This window comes from Castanea sativa, chromosome 9, assembly GCF_040712315.1.
Source record: "Castanea sativa cultivar Marrone di Chiusa Pesio chromosome 9, ASM4071231v1".
Classification (NCBI taxonomy): Eukaryota; Viridiplantae; Streptophyta; class Magnoliopsida; order Fagales; family Fagaceae; genus Castanea; species Castanea sativa.
The window spans coordinates 13,100,233-13,127,860 of record NC_134021.1 but is presented as its reverse complement, the minus strand read 5'-3'; the positions used below and the strand labels follow the sequence as shown (position 1 = coordinate 13,127,860).

Below are 27,628 nucleotides of genomic sequence, written 5' to 3'. Positions count from 1 at the left end.
CGTACACAACCTTCCCTCACTGCTTCGTGTTAACCAATAACTATTAAATTCTGAAACACCCAAAACCCTAGAAATTCAAAATCCGAGGGAGTCAGACTCAAACTCAGTCTCTACTGGGCGAACCCATTTGCAAGATCCGCAATACCCAAATGGGTCGACCCGAACCCTACGTCTTGTTCTCCCAGACCTTCAATCATCCCCATCTCGACGAGTACGTCGACGAGGTACAACTCTCTCTCTCTCTCTCTCTCTCTGTGAATTTCGTTTCGTCAAGCTTCTCACACATTGTCAAATTTACAATTCAATATCTTCATCTTCGAATTTGTTATTTTTGTTACTAAATTTTTTGTAAATTAAGCTCTCTCTCTCTCTTTAATTTTAATTTTAGGTCAAGTTTAGGTTATGGATTAGCATATTTAGTTTGCTAATAATGCAAGTTTTTGTGGCTAATGCATTGTTGTTGTTGTTGTTGTTAATATTATTCAGGTATTATTTTCTGAACCCATTGTAATCACTGCCTGCGAGTTTCTTGAACAAAACGCTTCTTCGGCCTCTCAAGCTGTAACGCTTCTCGGGTGCGTTGCGAGCCTTTAACCTCTGTTGTTTGTAATCAGTTGAGCTTGTGAATAATTTTGTTAAAATGAAGAAAACTTGCCGAATTTGTGTGTAGTGAGAGACTTTTTACTTATCAAAGAAAATTTGTTTGTAGTGACTAGTGAGAGACAATACATAAGACTAGGATCAAGAACCTAGTGCAAGACTAACCAAGAATATTAGTTAATTAATTTGTTTCAAGTAGTTGTTCAAGTTGTTAGTTGTTTAAAGAACCAATCTCGAGCTTTTCTTGATGTTAGCTCATTGTGAAAGTTGATGCAAATTTCCTAATTCTCTTTCTAGGCTCTATTCTTAATCCTCATCAGTTGAATTTGTGAATAACCTTGTTCAAACAAAGAAAACGTGTCAAATTTGAATTTGTGTGTAATGGGATCAACGGTGCACAATGCACGTGTGGGAGACAATACATAAAACTAGGATTAAGAACCTAGTGCAAGTCTAACCAAGAATAGTAGTTAATTATTAATTTCAAGTTGTTAGTTAGTTAAACAACCAATTTTGAGCTTTTCTAGATGTTAGCTCATTGTGAAAGTTGATGCAAATTTCCTAATTCTCTTTTTGGGCTCTATTCTTAATCCTGGTTTTTCTTCTCTTGGAGGGTGACTACCCGAACCGATGCAATTCCCTTGCTTTTCACGTACACTTTCCATTACAATCAACAATTTCATTCCCAACTTTCTACAAAATTGCAAGTGGAATGATTATATTGTGAAACAAAAGTCGTAGTTTATGGGCTATTTTAATATCAAAACTGTTAGTTTATATTTTAATGGACAAAACTTAGTTGTAGTTCATTAAGTGCTGTATCTTAGGTTCTCCAATTAAATTTAACCATGTGGATGCATTGGCCAATGCAACACAAATTTTGTTATATTCCCCCAATGGTTAAGCCAGGATTTGACTTGAAGGGGGGGGGGGTGCAAAATTTGCAATTTTTATATATGACAAACGTCATTATACACGTGCATGTAAATGTATATAGTATTTGAGATCAATTTGAAAATTTAAAAGCCATTCATTTGAACACTATGTGATGTTTTAATATAAGAAAGCCCACAAAATATAGCATATTGATTATATTGTGTGTATTTGTTAGGATATCTATCACATAAATAATTCATTGTTCAATTATTTTCCTCGAATTTTTTGTTTCCTTGGAAGGGTGTCTGGAAACCAAAGGTTCCTCAGCGAGTAGCTTTCTTCTTGTGGACAGCTGTTTACGGTCGGATTCTCACATTGGATAATCTCATGATTAGGGGTCGTCGCCCTTTGGCAAATCGGTGTTGTATGTGTTGTTGTGATGGGGAGTCGGTTGACCATCTTCTTCTTCATTGTACTGTTTCACATACCTTATGGTCTCTTATGCTTCAGGCTTTTGGTATCCACTGGGTTATGTCAAGATCAGTGATGGGGTTGTTATCTTGTTGGCATCAGTGGCTTGGGAAGCATAACTCGAATATTTGGAATTTGATTCCAGGGTGTTTAATGTGGATTGTTTGGTTGGAACGAAATCGTCGCTCCTTTGAGAACATGGAGAAGACATTGGATGAGTTAAAGGTTTTATGCCAGCGTAGCCTTTTTGAGTGGTCTCGTTGTTGGGGTTTTTCTGATTCTTCGTCTCTTTCAGAGTTTATGTTTTCCCTTAGATTTTCCTTCTCTTAGTTTTTCTTTCTTTGTATCCTACTGTTCATCATCATGAACATCCTGTACTATTTTTTTCTTATTAATATTAGTTCTTTGATTACCTATCAAAAAAAAAAAAAATACCGAATAAAGTTTAATTAAATTTCTGTGATTTTGGTTAATGTAGACTCATAAAATGTTTAAAATGTAATAACTAAAACTATACTATGAACATTTTAAGTCCTCCAACTTGTGGCAAAAAAGCTACAATGTTTAGGTCTTACAAGGACCAAAAAAGCTGCAATAAAAATGCAATTGTAGCACTGCCATTTGCAGTTCCAAAATGCTGCCTCCTGGCTGCCTGGTCAGAGGGCTAGCAATCCAAAATAAACAAGCAATAGCGAGGAAAAGTGCAGCTTTTGTTAAAACAGCCATTGCCTAAGAGGAGATGGATCGAAAGTGCAGTTTTGACTTGATCGTTGGTGTGGAACTTCTTCTCTTGCAGATCGCTATCCTGAATTATTTAGGATTTGTCGTATCAAAGAGGCAAGTGTGGCGGATCTAATGAGGTTCACCAATGGAGTCCTCCATTGGGAGATTCATTTTTGTAGGGATGTGCATAATCGGGAATTGGAAGCTTTCAGGAGCTTCATAAACACCATTTATAGCACTCCTGTAAGGGGGATTGGGGAGGATAAGAGATGTTGGCTGCCTTCTAAGAATAAGGGGTTCACAGTCAGTGCGTACTACCATCTTCTAGTTGGCCATAGTGAGCAGTTTTTTCCTTGGAAAAACATTTGGAAGCAGAAGATCCCCTCTAGGGTGGCTTTCTATATGGACCGGCGTCTTGGAGAAATGTCTGACAATTGACAATTTAAGGAAAAGAAAGGTTTGCATTTTGGATTAGTGTTATATATGCAAGTGTAATAGTGAATCTGTTGACCATCTATTCCTTCATTGTCTGGTTGCTTTGGAGTTGTGGGATATGGTTTTTGGTTTATTTGGAGTTTGTTGGGTTATGCCAATGTCTGTTGTTGGGCTATTTGCTTGCTGGCAAAGTCGATTTGGTTGCCATCGTAATGGAGCTATATGGATGGTTGTTCCTTGTTGTTTGATGTGGTGTATTTGGAAGGAGAGAAATAGTAGGTGTTTTGAAGACAATGAGCGTTCCATGCCTGATCTCAAGCTTCTATTTTTCAGAACCTTATTGGACTGGTTCTCTGTGTGGAGAAACCATCATTTTTCTTCCATATTGGATTTGCTTGATTTATGTAATGTTCGTATTTGATTTGTTCACCCCTGTATACTCCTTGTGTACTTGGGTGTCTCTCTCTTTTTGATTTCAATGAAGCTTTATTACTTATCAAAAAAGAAAAGAAAAAAAGTAACCAATCAGTAACAACTAAAGTTTCTTTTGGGTGGACTAGGGGGGTCAATTTCCCCTTTGTCCCCCCCGGCTCTGCCCTTGTCTTTCCCTAATGATAGTTAAATTTGACCATGTGGCTAATGAATCATTGCAGCCACATTGTTAAGTTTAATTTGGGAACCTAAGGTACATTACTTAAGTATTTTTACCTAAGTTTTGCAATGTTTTATTATATTATGATGTATAATGAATTGTTAGATTGAGAAATTCTAGTTTTTATATATATATATATATATATAAAATGAATTGTTAGATTTTGAAATTCTAGTTTTATATACTTGCCAAACCAAAAAAAGAAAGAAATTCAAGTCGTGTTAGATAGAAGTTGGCCATCTTCTATGATGTACAATAGAGATTTTGTAAGTATTGACCATCTAACTTTCTTCTACCTTTTGCAGGGCTACTTCACCACCTTCATTTGCTTTGGAAGTATTTGTTAAATGTGAGGGGGAAACAAGGTTTAGGCGTCTCTGCCTGCCTTTTCTTTATTCTCATTCTTCATCTAATGTGCTAGAAGTAGAGGTAATCTGACTGATATCAATAATTTGCTGCTTCATTTGTCTATTCATAAACTTCATGACAGTGCCTGCTGATTTTAGTAAACTTTTGTTGAATTTAATCTCATATATAATGTTATTTTACTCTATGTGATGTGTTCTTTTTAACTCATGCATGTACAGGGTTTGATTTGTTGGGCCACTTTTAGGAAAAGTTTAGGAGATTGCTTTAATGCAATAATATAGGAACTGCCTAAGAGTGCAGACTTATTTTTGGGGGAAATTTGGAAACAGTAGTGATCCTTCTGTTAGAAAAGTATGACAGGAATTTTGTTGTTGACCTTGAGGATCTAAGAATATCTTGAAAATTTTAGTGAAATCAGAGCGCTGGTGGTAGAGGATGTAGGGGCATCTGGTGTAGAAAGTATTTGTTTTGAGGGTTGCTGTTGATTGGATGGAATGATGGATTCAGTGGTCGACTCCTGAGGAAATTTGGCTGGAGCTTAAGGGGTGTGAACATGGAATTTATGATGGGCAAGTGGAGCAGATTGGGGGCTTATTGGGGTTAAGAGAAATGTGAAATAAGTGGGACGATTCATGTGCATGTATGTGCTAGTGTGTGTTCTGGGAGCTGCTTTGCTTGCACCCCTTCTTTAAAATTAAAATGTAGATTTACGACTGTCTTTTGATAAAATGAATAACAGGCAACTGTATCTCCAATATATGTTTTTAATATTAAACAAGATAAAGATGATCAACCTGATTTTTGAAAATTCATAGCCAATTTGCTCATCAAGGTCATTAGAAGGTTTGATTGTTTTTCCGGTCGACAAAAAGGGTCAAGCAATCCTTATCAATGGATACCACTGCATTTGGTGGGCTTGGGATAGTAAAATAGAGTTTTTGCTTCCATTACATTTTCCTCTTACAGTTATATTAGGATTTTGGGCTGTTGGGTCAGTTTGTTATGCATTTGTGGCTTCTTACCATATGTTGAAATTTTCTTTGGGTATTGGAAAGATGAATTTATCCATTTCTTTTTGGAGGAGTTCAGTTTGTGAGGACTAAGGATTAACTGGTTAGGAGTTTGGACTTAATGCAAAGTCTCTTTTTTCTTGATTTTGTACTTCATATGTGGAATGTAACTGAAGTTTAAATATCTACTACCAGGTGAGAATTTAGAATTCTTTTATAATATAAATACTAGATGGAGATTGTTTGAGTAGAATTTCTTTTGATAATTTTTACCATATGTTTTCTCCTAAATATGATTTTTGTGGAGATATGTAATGCCTATAAAGTCATCTTGGAAGAACTACTTTTTATTAATGGTGTAGTTGTTTCCAATGAACATGTGTTGTGTTGATATATATATATATATATGTATATATGTATATGTTTGTATGTATGCATGTATGTATGTATATATACACACACACCACTGTTGTTGATCAACAGAACATTTAGAACTCCTCAAAGGTGTAGTTGTGATAAAGTTCCTAGTCCTTGTGAGAATTAATTTCTTGTGGATTAGTCTTTCTGGCTTATCTTAATTAGGGGTCAGTTTAGGCTTTTGTTTAGATGGATTATCACCTCTGTTTATCTAGGATTTTGTATTGTATAATTTTGATTCGTTTCTATTGTTGTTTAGCATGTCTTGCATTTTGGTGGATTTAATTGCATTTAAGAATTTGTCACTTCATGCAGGCTGTTGTAACTAATCATCTGGTTGTAAGGGGCAGCTACCGTAGTCTAAGTTTAATAATATATGGAAACACGGCAGAGGATTTGGGGCAGTTCAACATTGAATTTGATGATAACTCGCTGAGAAATTTAGTTAGTTCTGCTGAGGGAAAGCTTGAAGATCTCCCTCTGGCATTGCACTCAACTAACCTGACAATCGAGGACTCTATATTCTCTCTGAATGCGTTATCCCTTCCAGTTGTTGCATCAGATATATCTGTCGAGGTTAAGCAGTTCTTACAGATGTTGTTAAAGATTTTAGAGTTGTCGAAACTTGGGGATGCAGTGGATAAAACTGTAAGTGTTGTGGTTTCAGCAGCCTCTTCATATGTTACCCGTGACTTATGTTATGCCGCAAACAGTCAGAAAAATCTTACACGTGGCAAGTCAAAAGAATGTGAGGAACTGCATGGTGTCATCAGTGAGGCCAGAGAAGAGCTTCTTGAGCTCTTTAAAGTACTTCAACATGAATCAGGGAGTGGATCTGCTGACTCGTTGGCGGGATGCACTTTTCTTGATTATGAGGCTGATCTGGTTAATTCCAAGGAGTTGGTTGATTTGTTTAGCCAGTACTTTGAGTTTAGCAAGAACTCCTCAAGTTTTGGACACCAACAGCTTTCACAGGTGATTTAAGTACAATCTTCTTCACTCATGTATTATACCAGAGAGAGACTCTCTCCCTAAACATGATATATAATCCTCTCTGTTCTGATCTCATCTTGAATTTCAGGAAAAAAATGTCATTCTAGGGTTGAGCGTGGCTCTCTTCCTGTGCTCTAGTAGAGAGAGCTGCTTTCACTTTGTCAATAGTGGGGGAATGGAGCAGCTTGCACACCTTTTTTGCCATGACAAACAGAATTCTACTGCCATCACATTGCTGCTACTTGGAGTTATTGAGCAGGCTACTCGGTATTCAATTGGGTGTGAGGGATTTTTTGGTTGGTGGCCTCGTGAAGATGAAAATGTCCCTTCTGGTATTAGTGAAGGTTATAGTCAACTGTTGAAGTTGTTATTACAAAAACCTCGTCATGATGTTGGTTCTCTTGCAACTCATGTCCTCCACCGCCTAAGATTTTATGAAGTTGCTTCAAGATATGAGGTATCCTTTGAGTTTTGTGTACTCGTGTGTATTTGCCTCTCTGTCTCCAGATCTAGTTTATGGGTTTCTTGTGGTAATTTCATTCTTTTCCAGTGTGCAGTTCTGTCTGTTTTGGGAGGCCTCTCTTCTGTCAGTAGGGTTACCAGTGTTACCTTAAACATGCTTATCAGTGCTAAATCTCAACTTAAGAGGCTCCTGGTCAGTTGGAATAGTGTATTGTATTTGTTTCTTTTAGTATGTGAGACATGTATAGCTACTACTTTTGCATATGGAAATGTCGCAGTTTTGCAATTTTAATTCTTAGTTAATGTTTGTTGACAAGTGTTAATGCAGAACTTGATAAATTCGCGTGGTCCAATTGAAGATCCTTCTCCAGTGGCCTGTGCAAGCAGATCATTAATTATTGGTCAAACAGAAGGATTATTGTCATATAAAGCAACCAGTAGCTTGATTGCTTCATCAAATTGTTGTTTTTCAAATTGGGACATTGACTTGCATTTGCTGGAACTTCTTAAGGTATGTCGGTATATTGTATCTGTATCATTCTCAAGCAGATTTGGGTATATTTATGTATGTATATATGTATTAGTGCATGTATTTATGTATATATATGCATGGTAGAGTGTATTTAAATGTGTATGTATGTAGATATGTGGGGGTAAAATCATTTTGCTCTGTTTTTGCTTGTGGTTCCTGCTGTCATTATTGGAGTGGTATGGTTTAAAAAAAAAATATACTGTAAAATTTATTATTATGTGGCAATACCCATCTTCACTGATGATTTGATTGTAACCTAATCTACTGGTGTGTCAAATCTCAAACACTTCATCTTTAATCTCAAACTGCCACTGATAAGTTTCATCTTTTTATTTTTTAAGAGAGAATTGGGAGTAAAGTCATGTGCTATAGGGTTTATTGGAATGGATATAGCTATGTTAGAGGCACAGATGTTGACATATTGGTATAGTCTGAGGTGTTTAACCATTGCACATTAAAGTAAGCGTCAATCACATAAAGGTTTATTAACAGCTTGCAGTTTTTACTCCTTGTAGAGGAAATATTTTTGGCTGAGGCTTCATGTGATTATATCAATAGATATGAAGATGTCTTTTGTTTTTTTGTGGGCAATCTGTCAACTAGTTTGTTCTTGATGAGTTTGTGTGAGGTATCATTATGGGGAATGGCACCTCTGCGTTTATGCTTTTTTTTATTTTTATAAGTAAGATTAATTTTATCAAAGAGAGGCTACTTCATGTAGGAGAACATAAAGCAGCGTAAAAAATAACATCAAGAATGGATTATATACAGAATGACAACGACTCTTTAAACGATACAATAGAATGGCTAGTCATGAAGCCCCTAGCGTGAGACACTCATATTAAGAACTATTGAAAGTTGCTAACAACTGAGCCCTTGTACTTTCCAGATCCTCAAAAGTTCATTAATTCCATTCCCTCCATTTAGTCCACATCAAATATAATGGAATAATAGTCCCAATATCCGACAAATGCTTTCCAAATCAGTTTTTCCAACCGAACATAAGATCGATGACCTTTTCCTGTAAAACCCATTGAATTCCAAATGATCTAAAAACAAAGCTCCTAAATCCATTGTATCAGTGTAATGTAGCAATAGATGATCTATCGTCTCCCCACTACACCGGCACATACAACACCAACTCACAATCGTATAACCTCTCTTGATAAGGTTTTCACAAGTAAGATTCCTCCCTCATACTGCTGTCCAAACTAAAAAAGGAGGCCCTCTGTGGAGCTTTAACCCCCCAAATGCTTTGTATTTTGCAAAGATGGCTATATGTCAAATCCTTTGCCATATTAATTCTTATGTCTTTTGTAGCCCTTGAAAGCTAGGGTTTGAACCTAGACTTTGATGGCTATTGAAAGTAAAAACCAGCTACAGGAATAACTAGCCTTACTACCTGGTTTTAGATTGGGGGGGGGGGGTCTTGGTTTTTCATTTTGGGTAAATATATTTACCTGATCTATTTTTGCTTGTGATGTTGAAGTGCTGATGAAACTTACACACATGTATTACATAATACATTGCTAGATCAACAACATTCTTAGTTTCTTCTGGAACGAGACTGTCATTAATATGTTCAATAAGTAATGATTATCATCAACAATGGTCTTTGTACAAAATGGCATCTGTTTCCCCCCATAAACAAGAGATGGAGGGTAAGGCCATTACTTCATTACTTTTGTTAGGAAATAAATGTGGAGCTTATTTGGAGTTGGTTATGAAGTCATTTTATATTAAACAGTTTTGATTTTTGAATTTGATTAAATACTTGTGTTCGGCAGAATTTTTGAAAGGTCAGCCTCACATGTGTCCCTTTGTGAACTGATTTGGTGATGAATTTTTGGGGGTTGCCTCCTTGCAACCTTAATTAGTGGTAATGACATTTTCTAAGTATAATTATAGAAGTGTAATGACTGGCATCAAACTCGAGTAAAGGAAAACATCAATTGCAAATATATATATATTAATGAAATGAAGGAAGCTATGTTAAAAAAATGAGAATTAGAAACTCCAAGAGAATTGTGGTGCTTTGGGAAAAGCATTGCTCCAACCTTTTCCACTGCTTTGTTGCATAGAATAAGATTAATAATGTTTCAACTTTTAGTCACTGTGGAGGGGCCAATCTGCTTTGGCTATTGTTACCCCATCAATCCAAAGGCGTCACAACAGCAGTCTTTGGCCATTGATCATGAATGAACAGGACTTGACCAGATGCTTCTGTCGGGTCTACTTCAGTTATTTTTATTGATATATTATGCTACTTCAGTTTATTGACACCAACGTAAAACAACCTGGTGCTTCTGGACCCCTTACTAACAACAAAAGTATTATTATTATTATTATTATTATTATTATTATTCATGTCATCAGCATCATCATTAGTAATTAATGAATCAAACTTCTTTTCCTCTGAGCTGTGATTGGTCTTCTGCCGTGCAATCAATTATATATTTGCAGAGCCATTGACAAATTCCTAGCCACATAAATATTCAACTTTTTTATTTGGTATCAGGAGAGGGGATTTCTTCCGTTGTCAGCTGCACTGTTGTCATCATCAATATTGCGTTCAGAAGTTGGACATACTATGGACGTATTTGTTGATATTGCATCGTCAATTGAGGCCTTAATTTTTTCACTTCTTTTTTGTCGCTCAGGTTTGTTAATGTAACATGTTATTTTGTAAAAATCAGATTCACAGATCATTGTGATACTCATTTCTCATTGCATGTTTTTTTTCAGGCTTAATATTCCTACTAAATCACCCTGAACTTTCAGCTACAATAATTCATGCTCTAAGGGGTGGTGATGATGTAAATAAGGAAGAATTTCTTCCTCTTCGGTATGCATCCATTTTAATATCAAAGGGTTTCTTTTGCAGTCTGCAGGAAGTTGGCATGATTGTAGGGGTACATTTGAGGGTGGTTAGTTCTCTTTCTTAGTCAAATCTGCAACTGTTTATTCCTGTTTCTTGCCTTTTCCAATTCCATTTCAGGATTGTTGCTAAACATAGTGGTTTTAATATGCTATGGTGCAGGTTAATGCCATAGATCGTTTGCTTACATCAACTCCACACTCTGAAGAATTTTTATGGGTATTGTGGGAACTTTGTGGTCTGTCTAGGTAGAACTAAATTGCCTTATTTTATAAAATTGGACTTTTAATACCACTTTACTAGTTTTACTCAAGTCTAAACAATTTGCAGGTCTGATTGTGGTCACCAGGCTCTGTTGGCTCTTGGATATTTTCCGGAGGTAGAGATGAGTGCGCTATTTCTAGCAAAATTTAATGTGGGATTTAAAAGTTTTTTTTTTAGTTCCATTGATGCTGTCACCACATTACAAGACATGAACTAAAATTTTTTAATATGATATATATATATATTTTTTATTTGTTTATAAATGATTTAATATGATATTTTCAGGGGTTTTATTTTGTGATTGATTTGCCTAATACTACCCTCCCTCCCCCAAAAAAATGCCAGCAATTAAATATATTTTCTAAAATATATGTTTTAACACATCATATTATTTAGTATAAGTTTTATTTGTTTTGTATTATTTTTAGGGCTAGCAAAATGTTATACTCAGCAATTTGGCATCTAGATGGGCTTTGTATCCAGGCCTATTACTATGACACCTTTGTGGCTTTAACACAGCCAAGGTGGAATCTTAATTAAAAGCTGTTTGCAGATTTAGTCTTAATTTACTAGGATAAGATGTTAGTGCTAACCCTGTTATCTCTAGTGAATTTTATCTATAGAAATAGTATAGAATGACTTGAAACTTATTATAACTTTCTCTGTTCAATTGCATTTAATCCTTTTTTTTTTGTTTCTAAACTCTTCTAATATGTAGCTTCATGGTGGATGGCTGCTTGCTTCAGTAACATTCTATAACAGTTTTTAATCGTATTTTTTGTAGGCTGTTTCAGTTTTAATTGAAGCATTACACTTTGTCAAGGACTCAGAGCCAGATGCCAAGATCAGTGGTAGTACAATTACTCTGGTTGATAGGAAAAAGTACAAATAAGACATAATTTTCTCTAGAAATGGCCGATACTGCCTACAATAAATTTCTGGGCAAATTATTTCTGAAAATTTTTTCTTTCCAAGGAAGTTCAACCACTGTATGATATAGTGTTCTATACCAAGCCTCATTTTTGATTGGGTATAATTCCTGTTTGGACGTTAATTTGTTAACCCCAAACCAAAACTAAAAATAAATAACTGTAGGGAATAAGTAAGTGAAAGTGCACTTATTAAGGTTAAAGTATGCAGTATTAATTATTATTGCATTACTTTATCAAAAACTAAATTCTGTTGGATGAGGTTAAACTCAGTAAGCATCTTTAGAACAGCTACATCCAATAAACGGATTTTATATATTAAAGATGTACAATAGGTTTACTGGCTTTGTAAAAATGAAGTGAATTAACAAGTATCGATTTTTTTGATAAATTGTTACATGCATCATTATCTAATGAGGGTTCTTTTGGATAGATTCTTTTTTTGATAGGTAATCAAAGAAGTAATATTAATAGAAAAAGTAGTACAGGATGTTCATGATGATGAACAGAAAGATACAAAGAAAGAAAAACTAAGGGAAGGAAACTCTAAGGGAAAACATAAACTCTGAAAGAGACGAAGAATCCGTAAAACCCCAACAACGAGACCACTCGAAGAGGCTATGCTGACATAAGACCTTTAACTCATCCAATGTCTTCTCCATGTTCTCAAAGGAGCGACGATTCCGTTACATGCATCATAGATTCTCTATGATGGTTTTTGACAATTTACTTTTGGTCAATCAGTCACTTTTTCTTTTTCAATATGTTTGAGTAATTGTTTAATGTCTGGTTTATGGGTTGAAATTAAAACGGGTAATTACAGGGCATTAAAAATTAAATGATAAGAACAATTCTGTTATAGAATGCTTTGCCTTGGGATGTTCAAACTTGTTCCACAGAAAATTTATTCATTTTGATGAGCATACATTTTTAACAACTTTAGCGTTTCTCATGAGCCTACAAGCTGGGAAAGGCTAAACTTGTTATCATTTTTTTTTTATTGGTAAGTTCACACGCACCCAATGCATTTTCAACAATGACCTTATCTTCCGCCCTTTCATATGGGGCAAAGGAGGTGGTGTTTGAGCTAGAGCTCTTTGGATTGTTCCCCATAAAATTTATATAGAGAAAAGTAGGCCCTACTGGTACTTTTCCCTTTGAAATACATGTATGTTTCTTACATTTCTGCTTAGTAAGTACATACTTACTTGGATATAATTTTGGAATTTTCAGGTGTTTCACCGCTAGATCTTGCAATATCTCACTCAGCGGCTGAGATTCTTGAAGTCATTGTTACTGATTCAACAGCGTCTACTCTTTCTTCTTGGATTGGACATGCTTTAGAAATCCATAGGGCTCTACTTTCCTCTTCTCCAGGCTCCAATAGAAAAGATGCTCCTACACGGCTGGTGGAATGGATAGATGCTGGTGTAGTTTATCATAAAAATGGGGCGACTGGTCTTCTACGGTATGCTGCTGTGTTGGCTTCTGGAGGAGATGCCCACTTAACTTCAACCAGCATCCTTGTGTCAGATCTGACGGATGGTGAGAATGCTGTTGGAGAATCTTCCAGTGGTTCTGATATCAATGTTATGGAGACTCTTGGAAAATTTATTTCTGACAAGTCATTTGATGGTGTTACCCTTCGGGATTCTTCCGTGGCACAGTTGACGACAGCGTTTCGAATTTTGGCATTTATTTCTGAGAACTCAGTATGTAATTGTTTACATCTGATTTTTTATATAAATTATAAAATTTTGACTTGGCTCATTTTAGTTCTTTCAATATAGACTGTAGCTGCTGTTCTGTATGATGAAGGTGCCATAGCTGTTATCTACGCGGTTCTGGTTAGCTGCAGGTTCATGCTTGAGAGGTCCTCAAACAATTATGGTAACTTAGTATTTATTTGTTTTGCTCATATGGATACTTAATAAAAAAGAGGGAGGGTGGGGGGGAGGGTTGCTCATATGGGATGATGTGTGTGCATGACAACTTGTGGACATACACCAGAATATAAGTACAATAATAGTTAACTGGGTAATTTATTGACAATTCTTGATACACCATTCACTTAATCCTTAAAGAAAGTCACACCCAAAAGCTTAGGCACATTAGACGTAGCTATTCCAATATCTTTTCTAAGTTGGCATTTTCTCTATCTCCTGTCAAGTCCCTGAAATATATTTCTGTCCTAAGTATTAGAAATTTAAATTTTATTAATTAATTCATGCCTACGGTGGTGAGCACTCCATAACCTAAAAGAATTAGAAAAGAATTATGCCCAAAAGTTAAGTGATTCAGTGAATTCTAGAATGGTGTTCCATCTCTAAGAATTATGCCCAAAAGTTAAGAAATTGTTAAGCCTTTGCGGATATTTTGGTAAGCCTTTTACTTGGCAACATTCAAGACTGTTCTCTGTTTCCTTTTTGTCCTTGATTAACGAAATAATCCCAGGTCCTCATATTTCTACTTTCCCAAGCTTTACCTTTTTTTTATTGGTAAATTTACACACACACCTAATGGGTTTTATATCCATGACCTTATCCTCTATCATTTCTTTTACGCTGAGGGAGGCGCTGTTTGAGCTAGAGCTCATTGGCCTCTTTATATATATATATATATATATATATATATATATATATATAAAATAGCGAGCAATTTTAGATTCCCCACAGATTAGGAAAGCCCATGATTGCTCTCTGACATGCTAATCCTAGCACTCATCCTTTCAGGCATGGAACCATGTGGCCTAGAAAAACGAACCATATGTTTAATGCCATTACAACCATAGAATTCCCAGCCTCATGTGATAATGACACTAATAAAAATTTATTCACAATTAAACTGGCTGATGACATTGTACTATCATATGCATTTTGTGGTTTCAATAAAAAAATTTCTCCTGTGTTTGATGACCATCCTCTCTTCTCATGTTTGAAACATTTGTCCTATTTTCTCTTGAACAGATTACCTTGTTGATGAGGGTACAGAATGCAATTCTACTTCAGATTTACTATTAGAACGTAACCGTGAGCAGAGCTTAGTTGATCTCTTGGTTCCTTCTTTGGTATTGCTGATCAACCTTTTGCAGAAATTACAGGTATGCCATTGAAGATCTAGCCTCTTAATTTTGTACTAATTTGTTTGAATAGCCTTCATATTTACGCTCCATTTGTTTCGGAGTAAAATATTTGCATGTAAAATATTTTCAGTGAAAGTTTTTTCAAGTGTTTGGATGACTTAGGCTGCGTTTGTTTCGACGGTAAACGCTTTCAGGAAATTATTTTACGCGTTTGCGGGTATTTGGTAACACCTGAAATTTTGGTCAAACGGAAAATTAGTATCATTTGACTGTAAAATACTACCTCCCACTCGGAAAACATTTTCCATTTGTATTTTACCTTCAATTGGTTTCAGTCCTCATTTTCCCTCTCGGCTTCTCGCATTCTTAGTCACTCCAGTCGAGCTCCACTCCCTGCCTCAAGCCAGTCCGAGCTTCACCCACCGTCCGACGAACGCCGCCACTCTCCCACTGTGAGTTTCCTCCACCGTTTCTCGCATTCTCCTTCACACACCAAATGACCCACACCTCTGGCCCACTCGACAAAACCTCACCCACACACCTTCGATCCCCACACACCTCCGGCCCACTGGACAAACCCACACCCACACACCTCCGACCCACTTTACACAGCCCAACACCGATTGCGCACCCCAGCACCGATCGCGATAGCGCACCCCAGTATCGCGATCGCGCCGACGCACCTCAGCCTTCGCGATCGCGCCGTCGCACCCCAGCCTTCACGATCTTGATCGCGCCTCCTCCTTCGCGATCGCGACCCTTCTCTCTCGGATTTTATGATTTTTTTTTTTTTGGGTTTTGTTTCTTTTGTGATTCTACTGAGAAATGATGTTCTATATTTGTTTGGAAGCTGAGAAAATGTGAGCATCAAGTAAAAAATGTATTTTCTATAATATTTTCAAGATCACAACCAAACACCTGAAAATATTTTCCAAAGTATTTTTTAAAATGCCACCAAACACCTAAAAATATTTTCCTTTTCGGAAAATATTTTCACCTGAAATTATTTTACACCAGGAAAATATTTTACACCCAACCAAACACAGCCTTAAACACTTGAAAATGCAAACACAACCCAACCACCACAAACCCAGCCACACTTGAAAATGCAAACACAATTCAGCCACCACCAACCATCATAGTGACCACCAAGTCGGCACAAATCTGACCAAATCTATTACACCAACAACCCAGAAATCCAAATCAGAATGCCAAAAAAAATCCACAAACCCAAATTTCCAAATCAGAACCCCAACCACCCACAAAAACAAACATGGTAAAATGTGTAAAATATTTTACACTGAAATAAACAGCGTTAAAAGAAAATTTTTGCACTTACCAAAAAAGGAAAAAGGAAAAACAAAAACTTATGTTTGATGCAAGAAGCGTAATGAGAAACTCTTATAGATGTTTGAGCTGTTATAAATTTTGAAGTACTTGTTTATTAGTGTCTCTGATATATATATTTTTAATTCTTTTCATATTTTGAAAAAGTCAATTATCAGCACATTACTTTTTATAATGCATGCAAGAGCAATCTGTTCGAAAATTTTGGAAATTCAGTATAACGCTGCTACTGGATCTCTGTGGGGTAATTTTTGACAATTGCCACTTCAAACATGTGAAGCATCTGTGCTGGATTTGAGACTAGTGATTTGGTGTACTTGAGACTAGTTCGGGAACTGTGGGCTCTACAAGTGTTGGTAAAAGTATGCTTAAGCGCAAAGTGCCAGAAGTTTAGTGCATTTCACCTCCAAAGCGAGGCCCATTTGCAAAAGTGCGCCCTAGGGGTGCTTTTTGGAGCCCACCCACCCTTTTTTTTTTAATTTTATAATATTTAAAAGATAAACCAAATGTAAAATGTAGCTGTCAGATCTTAATGTTGTTGATATGCACCATGGTTTTGTTATTAAATTGTCAATTTTACGGTATGATATCATACACCTTAAACCACCCCTCCATCCTCTTACAAATTCTAGGAAGTAAAAATCGATTCAGGACCACTTATCAAAAAAATCCATTCAGGACCACACTTCACATACCAATCATCCTCACTGAAGGGGACTAAAGCTGTGAAGCAAGAATGGGTTCACTTGGGAGATGACAAGTTCAAGTTCAAGTTCTAGTTCATGAGATACTCCTCATAAGTGAGACTAATAATTTAGATGAATTAGATGATGAGCGTTACAAATCTTGTGATGGCAATGATAATGGTCCTATGCTTAATGAGGATGATGATTATATATTTCTAGGATTGCTTGCATTGATTTTGTTAGATATAAAAGTCACTGCATAACATTCAAGGGCTTTTCGGCCTTTGCCTTTCAGGTATATTGTGATTTAACCATGTACATGATGTCTTCATTTTGATCATGATTATCATGGTTGTTTATATATATATATATATATTTTTGATAGGTAATTAAAACTTTATTGATAAGAAAAGTACAATGAGTTTACGATGGTAAACTCACTGCAAAAAAATGATGGTTGTTTATATTTTTAAAGCACGAGAATTATGTTAGATGTTATATTTCATTTTTATATGACTAATTGATCACTAGATTGTTATATGGTCCATTAATAATTAATTTCTAAACTATTACATTATTTTTTAAAATTGTGCACTTCTTCAATCATGCACCTGCTTGCAATTTGGGCCTAGGTTCCAGGAGACCTTTTTGCTTAAATGCGCCCTGCGCTTTTACCAACATTACTCTCTAGTATTTTCTTTGCTTGGTGTTTTGTGGGCGATGCCTAGTTCCATGATGGATTTATTATCTTTGTTGGAAAGGACAATATCGCAAGAGAAGGAATGGGGAAGGATGGAAAATTGTGCTTAATTTGGTGTATTTGGGGAGAAAGGAATGCTCACTCATTTTTTTTTTGAGAGGAATGAGTTACATTTAATGAAGCTAAATTTCTATTTTTGATGACTTCACATGAGTGGACTTTGGCCTCTTACGTTTTCTACATCATTCTTGCTAGAGTTTTTGGATTCTTCAGATTTTTGTCAATTTCTTCTCTGTATCTTTACTTATTCTTTTTATTTCCCTTTTTTGGTTCTTCCTTTGTATAATCCCCATGTACCAGGGTTTCTCCCCTTTTTTTGTGCTTTTTAATGGCATTATTCCTTAAAAAGCTAGTAATCAAGAAAACTTTAGTCCACAATCCACATGCATACACTTGGGCTAAACTTTTCTCATCTGAGACTCTCTAGGGTTGCAGCTTTGGGATTGCTTCAGAGAAGCAGGTAAGTTTTTTACAATGTCTGCTAGAAAAATGTTTTTGGGCAACAATCTTTGCTAGAAATGGATGACTGATGGCATTATAGTCCTGTTGAGATGCTGGCCAGTTGATTTGTTGTAACCTTTTACTGAGAAGTAGAGGTGTTGCTTGGTCAGTAGCTGTCAAGTGTCAAGTACTATTCTTGAGATGTGGGTAAGTAAGCCCTGTTGTCAGTATTTTTAGCTTATGTGGTAGACATTTTTTCTTTTCCAGATCATTTAGTATGGTGGATGTCTTGGATTGGGATGAGTAGTTGTTGACATGAATTCTTCTATTTTTTGGAAGCATGTGTGGTGTGGGGATTGTACTTTCCAAGAGGCTTTTCTAGAGCTTTATTGTCTTAGTAGGTCAAAGGATTCCCCAGTTTCTGAAGTTTTGGGTTGGTTTGCTGGGAAGTTTCACTAGAATGTGCAATTTCGTCGTCCATCACAAGACTGGGAACAAGAAGCCTTTGATCAGTTTATGGGGTTGGTCTATTCTTCGACTGTGCGGGGGTTTGGTCTAGGTAAGGTTTGTTGGAAGCTAGCAAGGAGCAGAGGTTTTGAGATTAGAGGTTATTATCATTCCTTCTACCCTCTTACTCTTGTATCCTTCTCTTGGAGAATGACATGGCAATCGAAGGTTCCTCCAAGGGTAGCTTTCTCTGCTTGGTTTGCTTCTTTAGGTAAGATCTTAACAACAGACAATCTTTGTAAAAGACGCGTGTTGGTGCTTGATTGGTGCTGTATGTGTAAGAGATGTGGGGAGTCTGTGGATCATCTTCTACTTCTTTGCCCCATAGCTTGGGAGTTGTGGTCTTTGGTTTTTTGCTTGTTTGGTATACACTGGGTTATGCCTCATATAGTTCTTGAGTTTGAGTCTTGGCAAGGAAAGTTTGCGCGACATCGTTACATAGATGTTTGGAGATTAGTGCCTCATTGCTTGATCTGGTGCATTTGGCATGAATGGAATGCTAGAAGCTTTGAGGGTTGTGAATGTTCTTTGCTAGAGATTAAGTCTTTTAACCTGCATACTCTCTATGATTGGAGTGTGGTCTTTTCTCATTTTTCTTGTTCTTCTTTTCCTGTTTTCTTGATCGTTGTATTTTTGGTTCTTGGTTTGACACTTTTTTTTACTATTAATAATATTTTTATGTTACTTATAAAAAAAAAAAAGAAAGTTTTTGAGTATTTGTAATTAATAATAGGGTTTGGATCTTCTAGATTTCCTAGGGTACTCTACTGAATGGATTTTCTTAAATCTTAACCATTTTTTAATGATTTAATGGTCTGAATTTTGCTATGTCATCATTTTACTAACAATAATCTTTTGTTTGCAACATTATTTTATTATTTTAAGAGTATTATTAGAGGAATGCTGGCATGACAAAATCTAGACCTTTAAATCATAAAAGAGTGGTTAGGATTTAAGAAAATCTATTGGTAGAGTACTTTAGGAAATCTAGAAGATCTGAATATGCTTGTTTAGTGCATGTAGTTGTTGACATGAATTCTTCTTGTATCTTTTCTTCTTTTTATATTTTTGTTTGTTGGTCTGTTATCACTCTTTGTTGTAATGGTTTACTGTAAGAGGTTGCAAGAGCCTCGTAGCTCAATCGTTACCTCCTGGTGTTTTCAATGGAGACATCCAAGGCTCAAATCCCCCCTCCCCCATTGTTGTAACTAATCATCAGTAAAAGGGTTTACTGGAAGGAGTGTCCCATAGTTTCTTTAGGACTCACATACTTCAAGACTGCCTAATGCCTATATGGCTGGCTGTGTGAGAATTGGCTTGGCCTATACATATTTCAGTCTTCTTCTGTTTGATTGTTGTATTATGAAGACCTTTACTACATACACCATTATCAAATTTATGCTTGAATAGAGTTTGTTACATTGCCTTTGTTGTAGGAAACTAAGGAGCAGCATAGAAATACAAAACTAATGAATGCCCTTTTACAATTGCATCGAGAAGTAAGGTAATTGGGAATTTCCTTCTCTTTTCAATTGGTAGCTTTGGTGATGTTGTCTGTTTATAATTGAGATAAATTTTGTCATTGCAGTCCAAAGCTTGCTGCTTGTGCAGCAGACTTATCATCTCCTTATCCCGTTTCGGCACTTGGTTTTGGAGCTGTGTGCCATCTTATTGTGTCAGCACTTGCTTGTTGGCCGGTTTATGGCTGGACTCCTGGCCTTTTCCATTCACTGCTAGCTAGTGTTCATGCTGCCTCATTGCTGACATTGGGCCCAAAAGAAACCTGCAGTTTGCTGTGTCTTTTGGTATGCAAGTTTTCCATTCTCAAGGAGTTTCATTGATGTTATGATTGTCAGTACCACAAAACTTGGAATGATTTTTTCCAGTAATGTTTGTTTACATTGTTGTCTTGTTGACTAAATGAATTTGAATGTTTGGTGTTTTCTATTCTGATCTGGTCATTAGCTGCTAGGTTTCATATGTTTTTTCCTGTTTCATTGATAAAATTATGTCAACTTACATCCATGAACTGCAGTGGTTGACTAGTTTTTCTTTCTTAAATCTCTTTTGTATTGCTAGAATGATTTATTTCCTGAAGAAGGCATCTGGCTTTGGAAGAATGGAATGCCCTTGTTGAGTGCCTTTAGAACATTAGCTATTGGGACGTTATTGGGACCTCAGAAGGAGAGACAGGTCAACTGGTATCTGGAGTCTGCACACCTTGAAAAGCTGCTTAGCCAATTAACACCTCAGCTTGAGAAACTTGCCCAGATTATCCAACATTATGCCATATCTGTATGTCATTCCCTTGGATTAGTTCTCACTTTCTTCTTTGTCATTGTTAATAAGGGAAGATTGGGATGGGGCTACTTTGTTGTGTGCCTCTGCTCTTTACTTTGTTGTGTGTCTCTGATCTTATTTTTAAACAGGCATTGGTGGTCATTCAAGACATGCTGCGAGTTCTAATAATTCGTATTGCTTGCCAAAATGCTGACAACGCTTCTTTACTTCTTCAACCCATATTATCATGGATTCGTGATTGTGTTTCTGAGCCATCTTCTCCATCAGACACAGATGCTTACAAGGTGAACATTTCTGTCACTATTACAGTCTAGAGTTTATCTACTCTGAAACACTTGGTTGTAATTCTTTTTTCTCTTATTCAGGTTTACAGATTACTTGATTTTCTTGCTAGCTTATTGGAGCATCCCTGTGGCAAGGTTTTCTATTTTTCACTCATTATATTTTTTCTTACTATCTAGGCATTTTTTTTTTCAACAAAACTGCATTGGATTTCACTCACAATAACATTCTTTTTCAGGCACTATTGTTAAAGGAAGGTGCTGTTCTGATGCTCACGCAAGTGTTGGATAGGTGTTTTGATTCCTTTGATGTGGATTCAAAACAGATTCTAGATAGTAAATATTCAGCTAAATATGGGTTTACTTTACTTAGTTGGTGTGTCCCTGTATTCAAGTCCTTCTTGCTACTTTGTAATGCAAGAACACCACGACAATATCCTGGCAAACTCAATATGTGAGTAGATAACATGTTCCTATATATTATTTGTATTCATCGTTTACTATCTGTGGGGAATCTAACCTTGTAAATTTCAAATTTCTTTGATGGTTTACCAGGCATAATTATGGAAATTTGAGTACTGAAGACTGTTCACTGATTTTATCTTATCTCCTTAAGTTTTGTCTGGTAAGTACTTGTTTCTTTGATATAATTGAAGTCCATTTATGTCTAAGTATGTGGTTAATTCCTTAAAAAGTTAGTGTTGGTACACATCAAAAAAAAAAAGAAGATGTCAGTGTTGGTACTTATCAATTTTTTCTACTTCTGAGAAGATGAATGAATGGCCTTTTGATGAATTGTGTCAAAGATCGAAATCAGTCACCAGGTGTTTGTTTCCTATCATACATTAGGTCAATTTAAAATTAGTTGTTTAGGATTTGAATCAACTTCACACTTTTATATAAATGAGAATAACTTTTTATGCATAGTGAGCAAAAGAGAACAACTTGCTGAATTGATGGTGACTGAGAATTCCTTTGTTATCCAGGTTCTGCCAGTTGGAAAAGAGTTACTTGCATGTCTTACAGCCTTGAGAGAATTAGGTTCTTGCAATGAAGGTCGGAGTGCTCTGGCAGCTATTTCCTTTCATATCCAATCTGCTAATCAGGAACTTGAATCAGATAGAGGACATGAAAGGGATGAGAATTATAATCTTTTTAGTGAATTTGAGTGGAGAAGGCGCCCCCCTTTGCTAAGTTGCTGGAAGAAGTTGTTGAGATCAGTTGATATAAAAGATGATTTGTCAACTAATGTGATTGAGGCTGTGGATGCATTGTGTTTGGGTGCTTTGCACTTTTGCATGGATGGGAAAAGGTGAGTTTTTGTCATGCATTATGTGGATGTGTGTCTTTGTGGCTTTGTGTATAGATAATTCATATAGACAATACGGTTTAGATGTGTTTGCCATCATTTTGTTGCTTACATTTGCATTCATCGGAAAATTATTTTAGTTATGTATATGTGGAACTTCAAATCTTTTTTACTTTCCTTCTTTCTTCTTTTGTATTTGGTAGTGATCTTAATGATAGTCTATATTAAGATTCCTTTCAATCTAGTGAAGGTATTCTGTGGAAAGTATCCTTCACTAGCCAAACTTCTAGAATTTCAAGTGGTTACTTGTCATAAGGTTTGGTTTGTGCAGTTTTAAGTTACCAAGATAGGCTAATACATTGTAATGTTTTATTGTGTAGCATTTAATTGCTTGAGAACTTCTTCTTAGGGCTAGTATTGTAAGATTTTGAAAGCATATGATTTGGTGTCTTAGGTACCTTTCCTTCTATCTCCATGTAATTTTTTAAGGTACTTGATCTCTTTGTCGCTACATTGTTATGTTGTGAAAGGATTCTAGTCCTTGGTATTTACATTGTTTGGGTGCAAATTCTGAAGTAGGTTGTTGACCTTTTTATTTTATTTTATTTTGTTGGGGAGGAGTATTTGGTTGAAATAAAAGTGGATTCATCTGGAACTTTATTCCAATTTTCATTCTGTGGACGATTGGAGATAAAGCAACAATTGGACATCCAATGGTGATGAACAGAATTGCAATAAAGGCTTTTATATTTTTACTGGGAGGTCTTTAAATTGGATGTCTGCTCTTCAGCATTCCTATGTCTTCTCTTTCTGGATTTATTGAGTTTTAGTTTGTAATTTTTGAGAACCTGTTGCATACTCCCTGTGTACTTGAAGTTTCTTCTCTTTCTAATCAAGTTTATTACATATTAAAAAAATGGTAGAAGATGCTAAATCACAAACTCAAGTATGTATGAAGAACTAGATCTTGTTAGTCTTCCAACAAAATTAGTGAGTTCCCTTGCTAACAGAAATGTCCAAAAATAATTTTTTATGCATACTTGCCAAAAAAATATTATATGTGTGGCCCAGCCTTTGTAGCCAAGTTGTGTCTCTCCCATTGGAAGGGGTAGGTCCAAGGTTTAAACAGTAGGACTAGGAGGGCAACGAGCTCTAACTTGAGTGGCACTTACTTCTCTCATAAGAATGGGTGGAGGGTGAAGTCGTGGGTTCAAAATCAAATGGGTGCATGAGTAAATTACCAATAAAAAAAAGGTTCAAACAGGAGGGGAGGATTTTGGGTTGGAGGAGGGCCTGATATGTAGCCTACTGATGCCATTTATGTGGTTGGTCTTGATTCAAATTGTGGGAAGGGATGTTTTTGCGTTGAGAGGTTACTCCTTGCTGTGTGCGCACGTTTATGTATTTAACCTTTTTGCAATATGGAGATTACTTACTAAGGTTATCAAGTATCTTAAATACTGTTTTTGTGAAAATAACTGATATAGAAGGGTGTATAAATAGAATCTCACTGGTTTGGATTTGTATCTCTCTTTATTAAACTGAAGCAGTGCTCATCAACAATTGGTTGTATGCCCCTCTTTCAGTGTATTAATCTAGGTACTGGCTGTTGATTTTAGTTTTAATTTCATTTTCTTTAACTAGCCTTTTCACTCTTTTTGATAACTGGAAAGGCCGAAGAATTGCTGACCTGAAGTGACTTTTTAAGATTTATGCCCCTTGGTTTTCTGTATGCACATGGGCCTCATCACATATTAACTTTAGTTACTGCTACAATTTCTTCATATCTAGATTATATGAGTAATCTTTGATTATAGTTATCTTTCTGTACAATGAAGCTAGACTTACAGTGTGCTTGTTGGTTGGTTTGCACTTGGACAGTGGTGTTGCATTGAAATACCTTTTTGGGCTTCCTGATGATATGTCGGGAACTGATGGCTTTTCTGAAGAGAACATTAATTACATACAGGAATTGATTACTCTATTGAGGTCAAAGATCTCTGCTGATGACCATGCAGCCACTTCTGACATGGATGCCACTTTGTATCAGGTATCTATAATTTGAGATTTAGTTTTTATAGTGTTCTTCCTCCCCCCCCCCCCCCCCCCCCCCCTAACTACTTGTTTATTACCTGACTTTACCATTGTTGTACAGGTTACAAAGTCTACAGAGTCATTGTTGTCATTGTTGCAGAAGCCTACTGGTTCAGTTAAGGTGGATGATATTCTTGTACCTTTGTTGCCAAATGATGTTTTTATATCATCAAAGATACATCGGCTGGCAAATGGCAGCACCATAAAGGATGATGATTATCTTAACCTAGGAGTACTTGGAGATAAATTCCTGTGGGAATGTCCTGATGATAGATTGTCGCAGACAACAATTTCTGGAAAGAGGAAAGTGTCTTCTGTGGATGGTACAAGTAAGCGTGCTAGAGGAGAAAATTCACCGGCTGAAGTCACTCCCCAGGGTGCATATTCGCGGGGACTGGGTCCTTCTAATACCCCTTCTGGTTCTACCCGCAGGGATAACTTCAGGGGGCGGAAACCAAATACCAGCAGACCGCCTTCTATGCATGTTGATGACTATGTTGCAAGAGAAAGAAATATTGATAATTCTAGTAATTCTAATGTAATTGCTGTGCCACGATTGGGATCTACTGGTGGAAGGCCTCCCTCTATACATGTGGATAAATTTATGGCCTTAGAAAGGGAACGGCAGAATCCTGTGGCGACAGTTGTTGGGGAGGCAGCAGCACAAGCGAAGAATATAGCTCCTGCAAATGGTGCAGAAGTGGAGAAGTTCAACAAATCTAAGCAATTGAAAACAGAGCTAGATGATGATCTTCAGGGAATTGATATAGTTTTTGATGGAGAGGAGTCTGAATCTGATGACAAATTGCCCTTTCCTCAGCCAGATGATAATCTACAGCAGCCTGATCCTGTCATAGTTGAGCAGAGTTCTCCCCACTCTATTGTTGAAGAGACAGAGAGTGATGTTAATGAAAATAGCCAATTTTCTCACTTGGGTACACCAATAGCATCTAATGCTGATGAAAACACCCAAAGTGAGTTTTCTTCAAAGATGTCAGTTTCACGTCCTGGAATGCCATTGACTCGAGAACACAGTGTCTCTTCAGATAAAAAGTATTTTGAGCAGTCCGATGAGACCAACAATGTTTTCCAAGTGAAGACCTCCATTGGATTTGATTCTGCAGCAGCAAGTAGTTCTGGGTTTGCTGCCTCTGTTTACAATAGTGCATCAGCGTCTGTACAATTACCAGGCGAGTCTAGGATAGCCCCACAAAATATCTATCCAAAGAACAGCCCACAGCATGCTGTTAATGTACCTCTAGCTACAGGATCTCCGGGACTTTATGACCAGAGATTTCGACCAAACCAACCACCTTTACCTCCAATGCCACCTCCATCAACAATCTTGCCGGTAATATCTCAGACTTCTGATCCAGTTCCAAGTCAGTCATCTCCATTTATTAACCCTGTAACAGATGTACAGCAGTCACTTCCTGCGGCGTTCCTAGTAAGAGAAAATAAGACTTGTTTGCAGTTTTTGCTGCAGCATTGCCATATTGTTTTCATTTATTTAATTGGTTCTTTTCTTCTTCGCAGGTTCAGTCAGATTACAGTTCAACATCTTCCCTTCCAATGCCAGATTCTAAGTATTCCAGGACTTCTATCTCTTCTCCCAGTGGATCTGCAAGGCCGCCACCACCACTTCCTCCTACACCACCTCCATTTTCCAGCCCCTACAATTTAACATCCATTAAAACTTCTACATCCCAATCCTCAGTATACAATCAGACAAGTGTGGGAACAACTTATCCACTACCTCCCTTGATGCCATCCATGGGTTTCAATAGGCCAGGTTCAATTCCCATGAATCTCTATGGAAGTTCCCCAAATCAGCAGCTGGGTGAGAACCCACAAAGTATCTTGCAGAGTCTCAACATCCCTCAGTCTTCCATTCCATCAATACATTCCATTGCTCAGTTGCAGCCACTGCAGCCCCCGCAGCTTACACGTCTGCCACATCCACCACAGCATCCTAGGCCACCTATTCAAGCCTCACAACAGTTAGAACAAGGGGTGTCTTTGCAAAATCAAACTCAAATGCAAGTGCATCCATTACAGTTGCTACAACAGTCACAAGTTTCTTCCTTCAATAATTATTATCAATCTCAACAAGAGTTTTCACATGCACAACAACAGCAACAAGTAGAACATGCTCAACAGCATGCACTACACCAGCAAGGGGATGTTGGAATCCAGCAGCAACAAGATCCAGGAATGTCGTTACATGAGTACTTCAAATCTCCAGAAGCTATTCAGGTATTTTTCGTATGTAACCTCTGTCAGAATTCAAAGTATGCGATTAGTGTTAATTTTCTAATTATTGTTAATCTTCATTCATGGCAGTCTTTATTGAGTGATCGGGATAAGCTTTGCCAGCTTTTGGAGCAGCATCCAAAACTAATGCAGATGCTTCAGGTTATAAATATATTATTATTTCAAAGATTTACTTCATATCTTCTTCTACCTTTCTGCTGTGCTAGCATTCGTTTCTCTTTTCCCAAATCTCAATTATTACTTTTCATCCAGTCCTAATAATTTAATATCATGGTGTGGGAATCTTCCCAATGTCCAAGATTTACTTTGTGTGAAGGAGTATGGATTAGCTCCTTGTTCATTATATGCTTATTTTCTTTACTTTGTTAGTGATTATAATTTTTCATGTTATTGTTACTCATACTTAATATTTGTTTCTGTTTTTTTGTTTTTGGGTTTAACAGGAAAGGTTGGGTCAGCTATAGCATCGTAGTTGAGGAAATAAAGGATGTGGATTATACTGGTACAGATGTATGAGGGAATTCCCCGAAGATTAAGTGATTGTTCTACGTTGTAAGAATACAAATGCTTGTTGGCATTGGCCTTCTGCTGATCATGTCTAGTCCGCCAAATTTTGTATTAATAATGTACTAAAATACATGTATATTGTACATGTATATTATGTTTTATTTATTTATTATTTAACTATTATTTAATAGCATCTCATGTATGTATGTATGTATGTATGTATGTATCTATCTTTTATAATATATAATCAATCAATTAACATGACTGCTTGAAGTCGGGCCATCAAAGCTGTCAGGAATTAGGATATGTCTATGCATGAATCAAGTTTGTGTGCTCACACTTGAAATACGCACATGTTTTTTGGATAGGGAACTTCATTTTTAAGGGCCAAAAACATTATTCATTTGATGTGGGCTGGCTCCTAAACC

General features: G+C 36.6%; 1 protein-coding gene across 3 annotated transcripts; it reads left to right on the top strand.

The window, feature by feature from the left end:
• Positions 1 to 27,392, top strand: LOC142609781 (protein virilizer homolog). Of its 3 annotated transcripts, none has more exons than XM_075781501.1 (28): positions 1 to 224; positions 487 to 575; positions 4,063 to 4,186; positions 5,869 to 6,528; positions 6,635 to 7,003; positions 7,097 to 7,201; positions 7,337 to 7,519; positions 10,059 to 10,200; positions 10,286 to 10,467; positions 10,581 to 10,666; positions 10,749 to 10,797; positions 11,467 to 11,533; positions 12,845 to 13,323; positions 13,402 to 13,501; positions 14,578 to 14,711; positions 19,871 to 19,938; positions 20,023 to 20,239; positions 20,514 to 20,729; positions 20,864 to 21,019; positions 21,101 to 21,154; positions 21,256 to 21,470; positions 21,572 to 21,641; positions 22,003 to 22,328; positions 24,207 to 24,375; positions 24,481 to 25,770; positions 25,956 to 26,675; positions 26,763 to 26,834; positions 27,137 to 27,392. In XM_075781501.1, the coding sequence occupies exons 1-28, from the start codon at positions 150 to 152 to the stop codon at positions 27,155 to 27,157; spliced, it is 6,438 nt and encodes a 2,145-aa protein (XP_075637616.1). In that variant the 5' UTR covers positions 1 to 149; the 3' UTR covers positions 27,158 to 27,392. The 3 variants fall into 3 exon arrangements, with proteins under 3 accessions (XP_075637616.1, XP_075637615.1, XP_075637614.1); XM_075781500.1 differs by having other exon boundaries at positions 2 to 224; positions 11,467 to 11,530; positions 24,481 to 25,866; XM_075781499.1 differs by having other exon boundaries at positions 2 to 224; positions 24,481 to 25,866.
• The last annotated feature ends 236 nt before the right edge of the window (positions 27,393 to 27,628 follow it).

Excerpts from the sequence above, each read along its gene's own strand:
- LOC142609781 (XM_075781499.1), top strand. The coding sequence starts at position 150 with ATGGGTCGACCCGAACCCTACGTCTTGTTCTCCCAGACCTTCAATCAT. Across the intron at positions 576-4,062 it reads CAAGCTGTAACGCTTCTCGG|GGCTACTTCACCACCTTCAT; the intron begins GTGCGTTGCGAG and ends TACCTTTTGCAG. Across the intron at positions 10,201-10,285 it reads ACTTCTTTTTTGTCGCTCAG|GCTTAATATTCCTACTAAAT; the intron begins GTTTGTTAATGT and ends GTTTTTTTTCAG.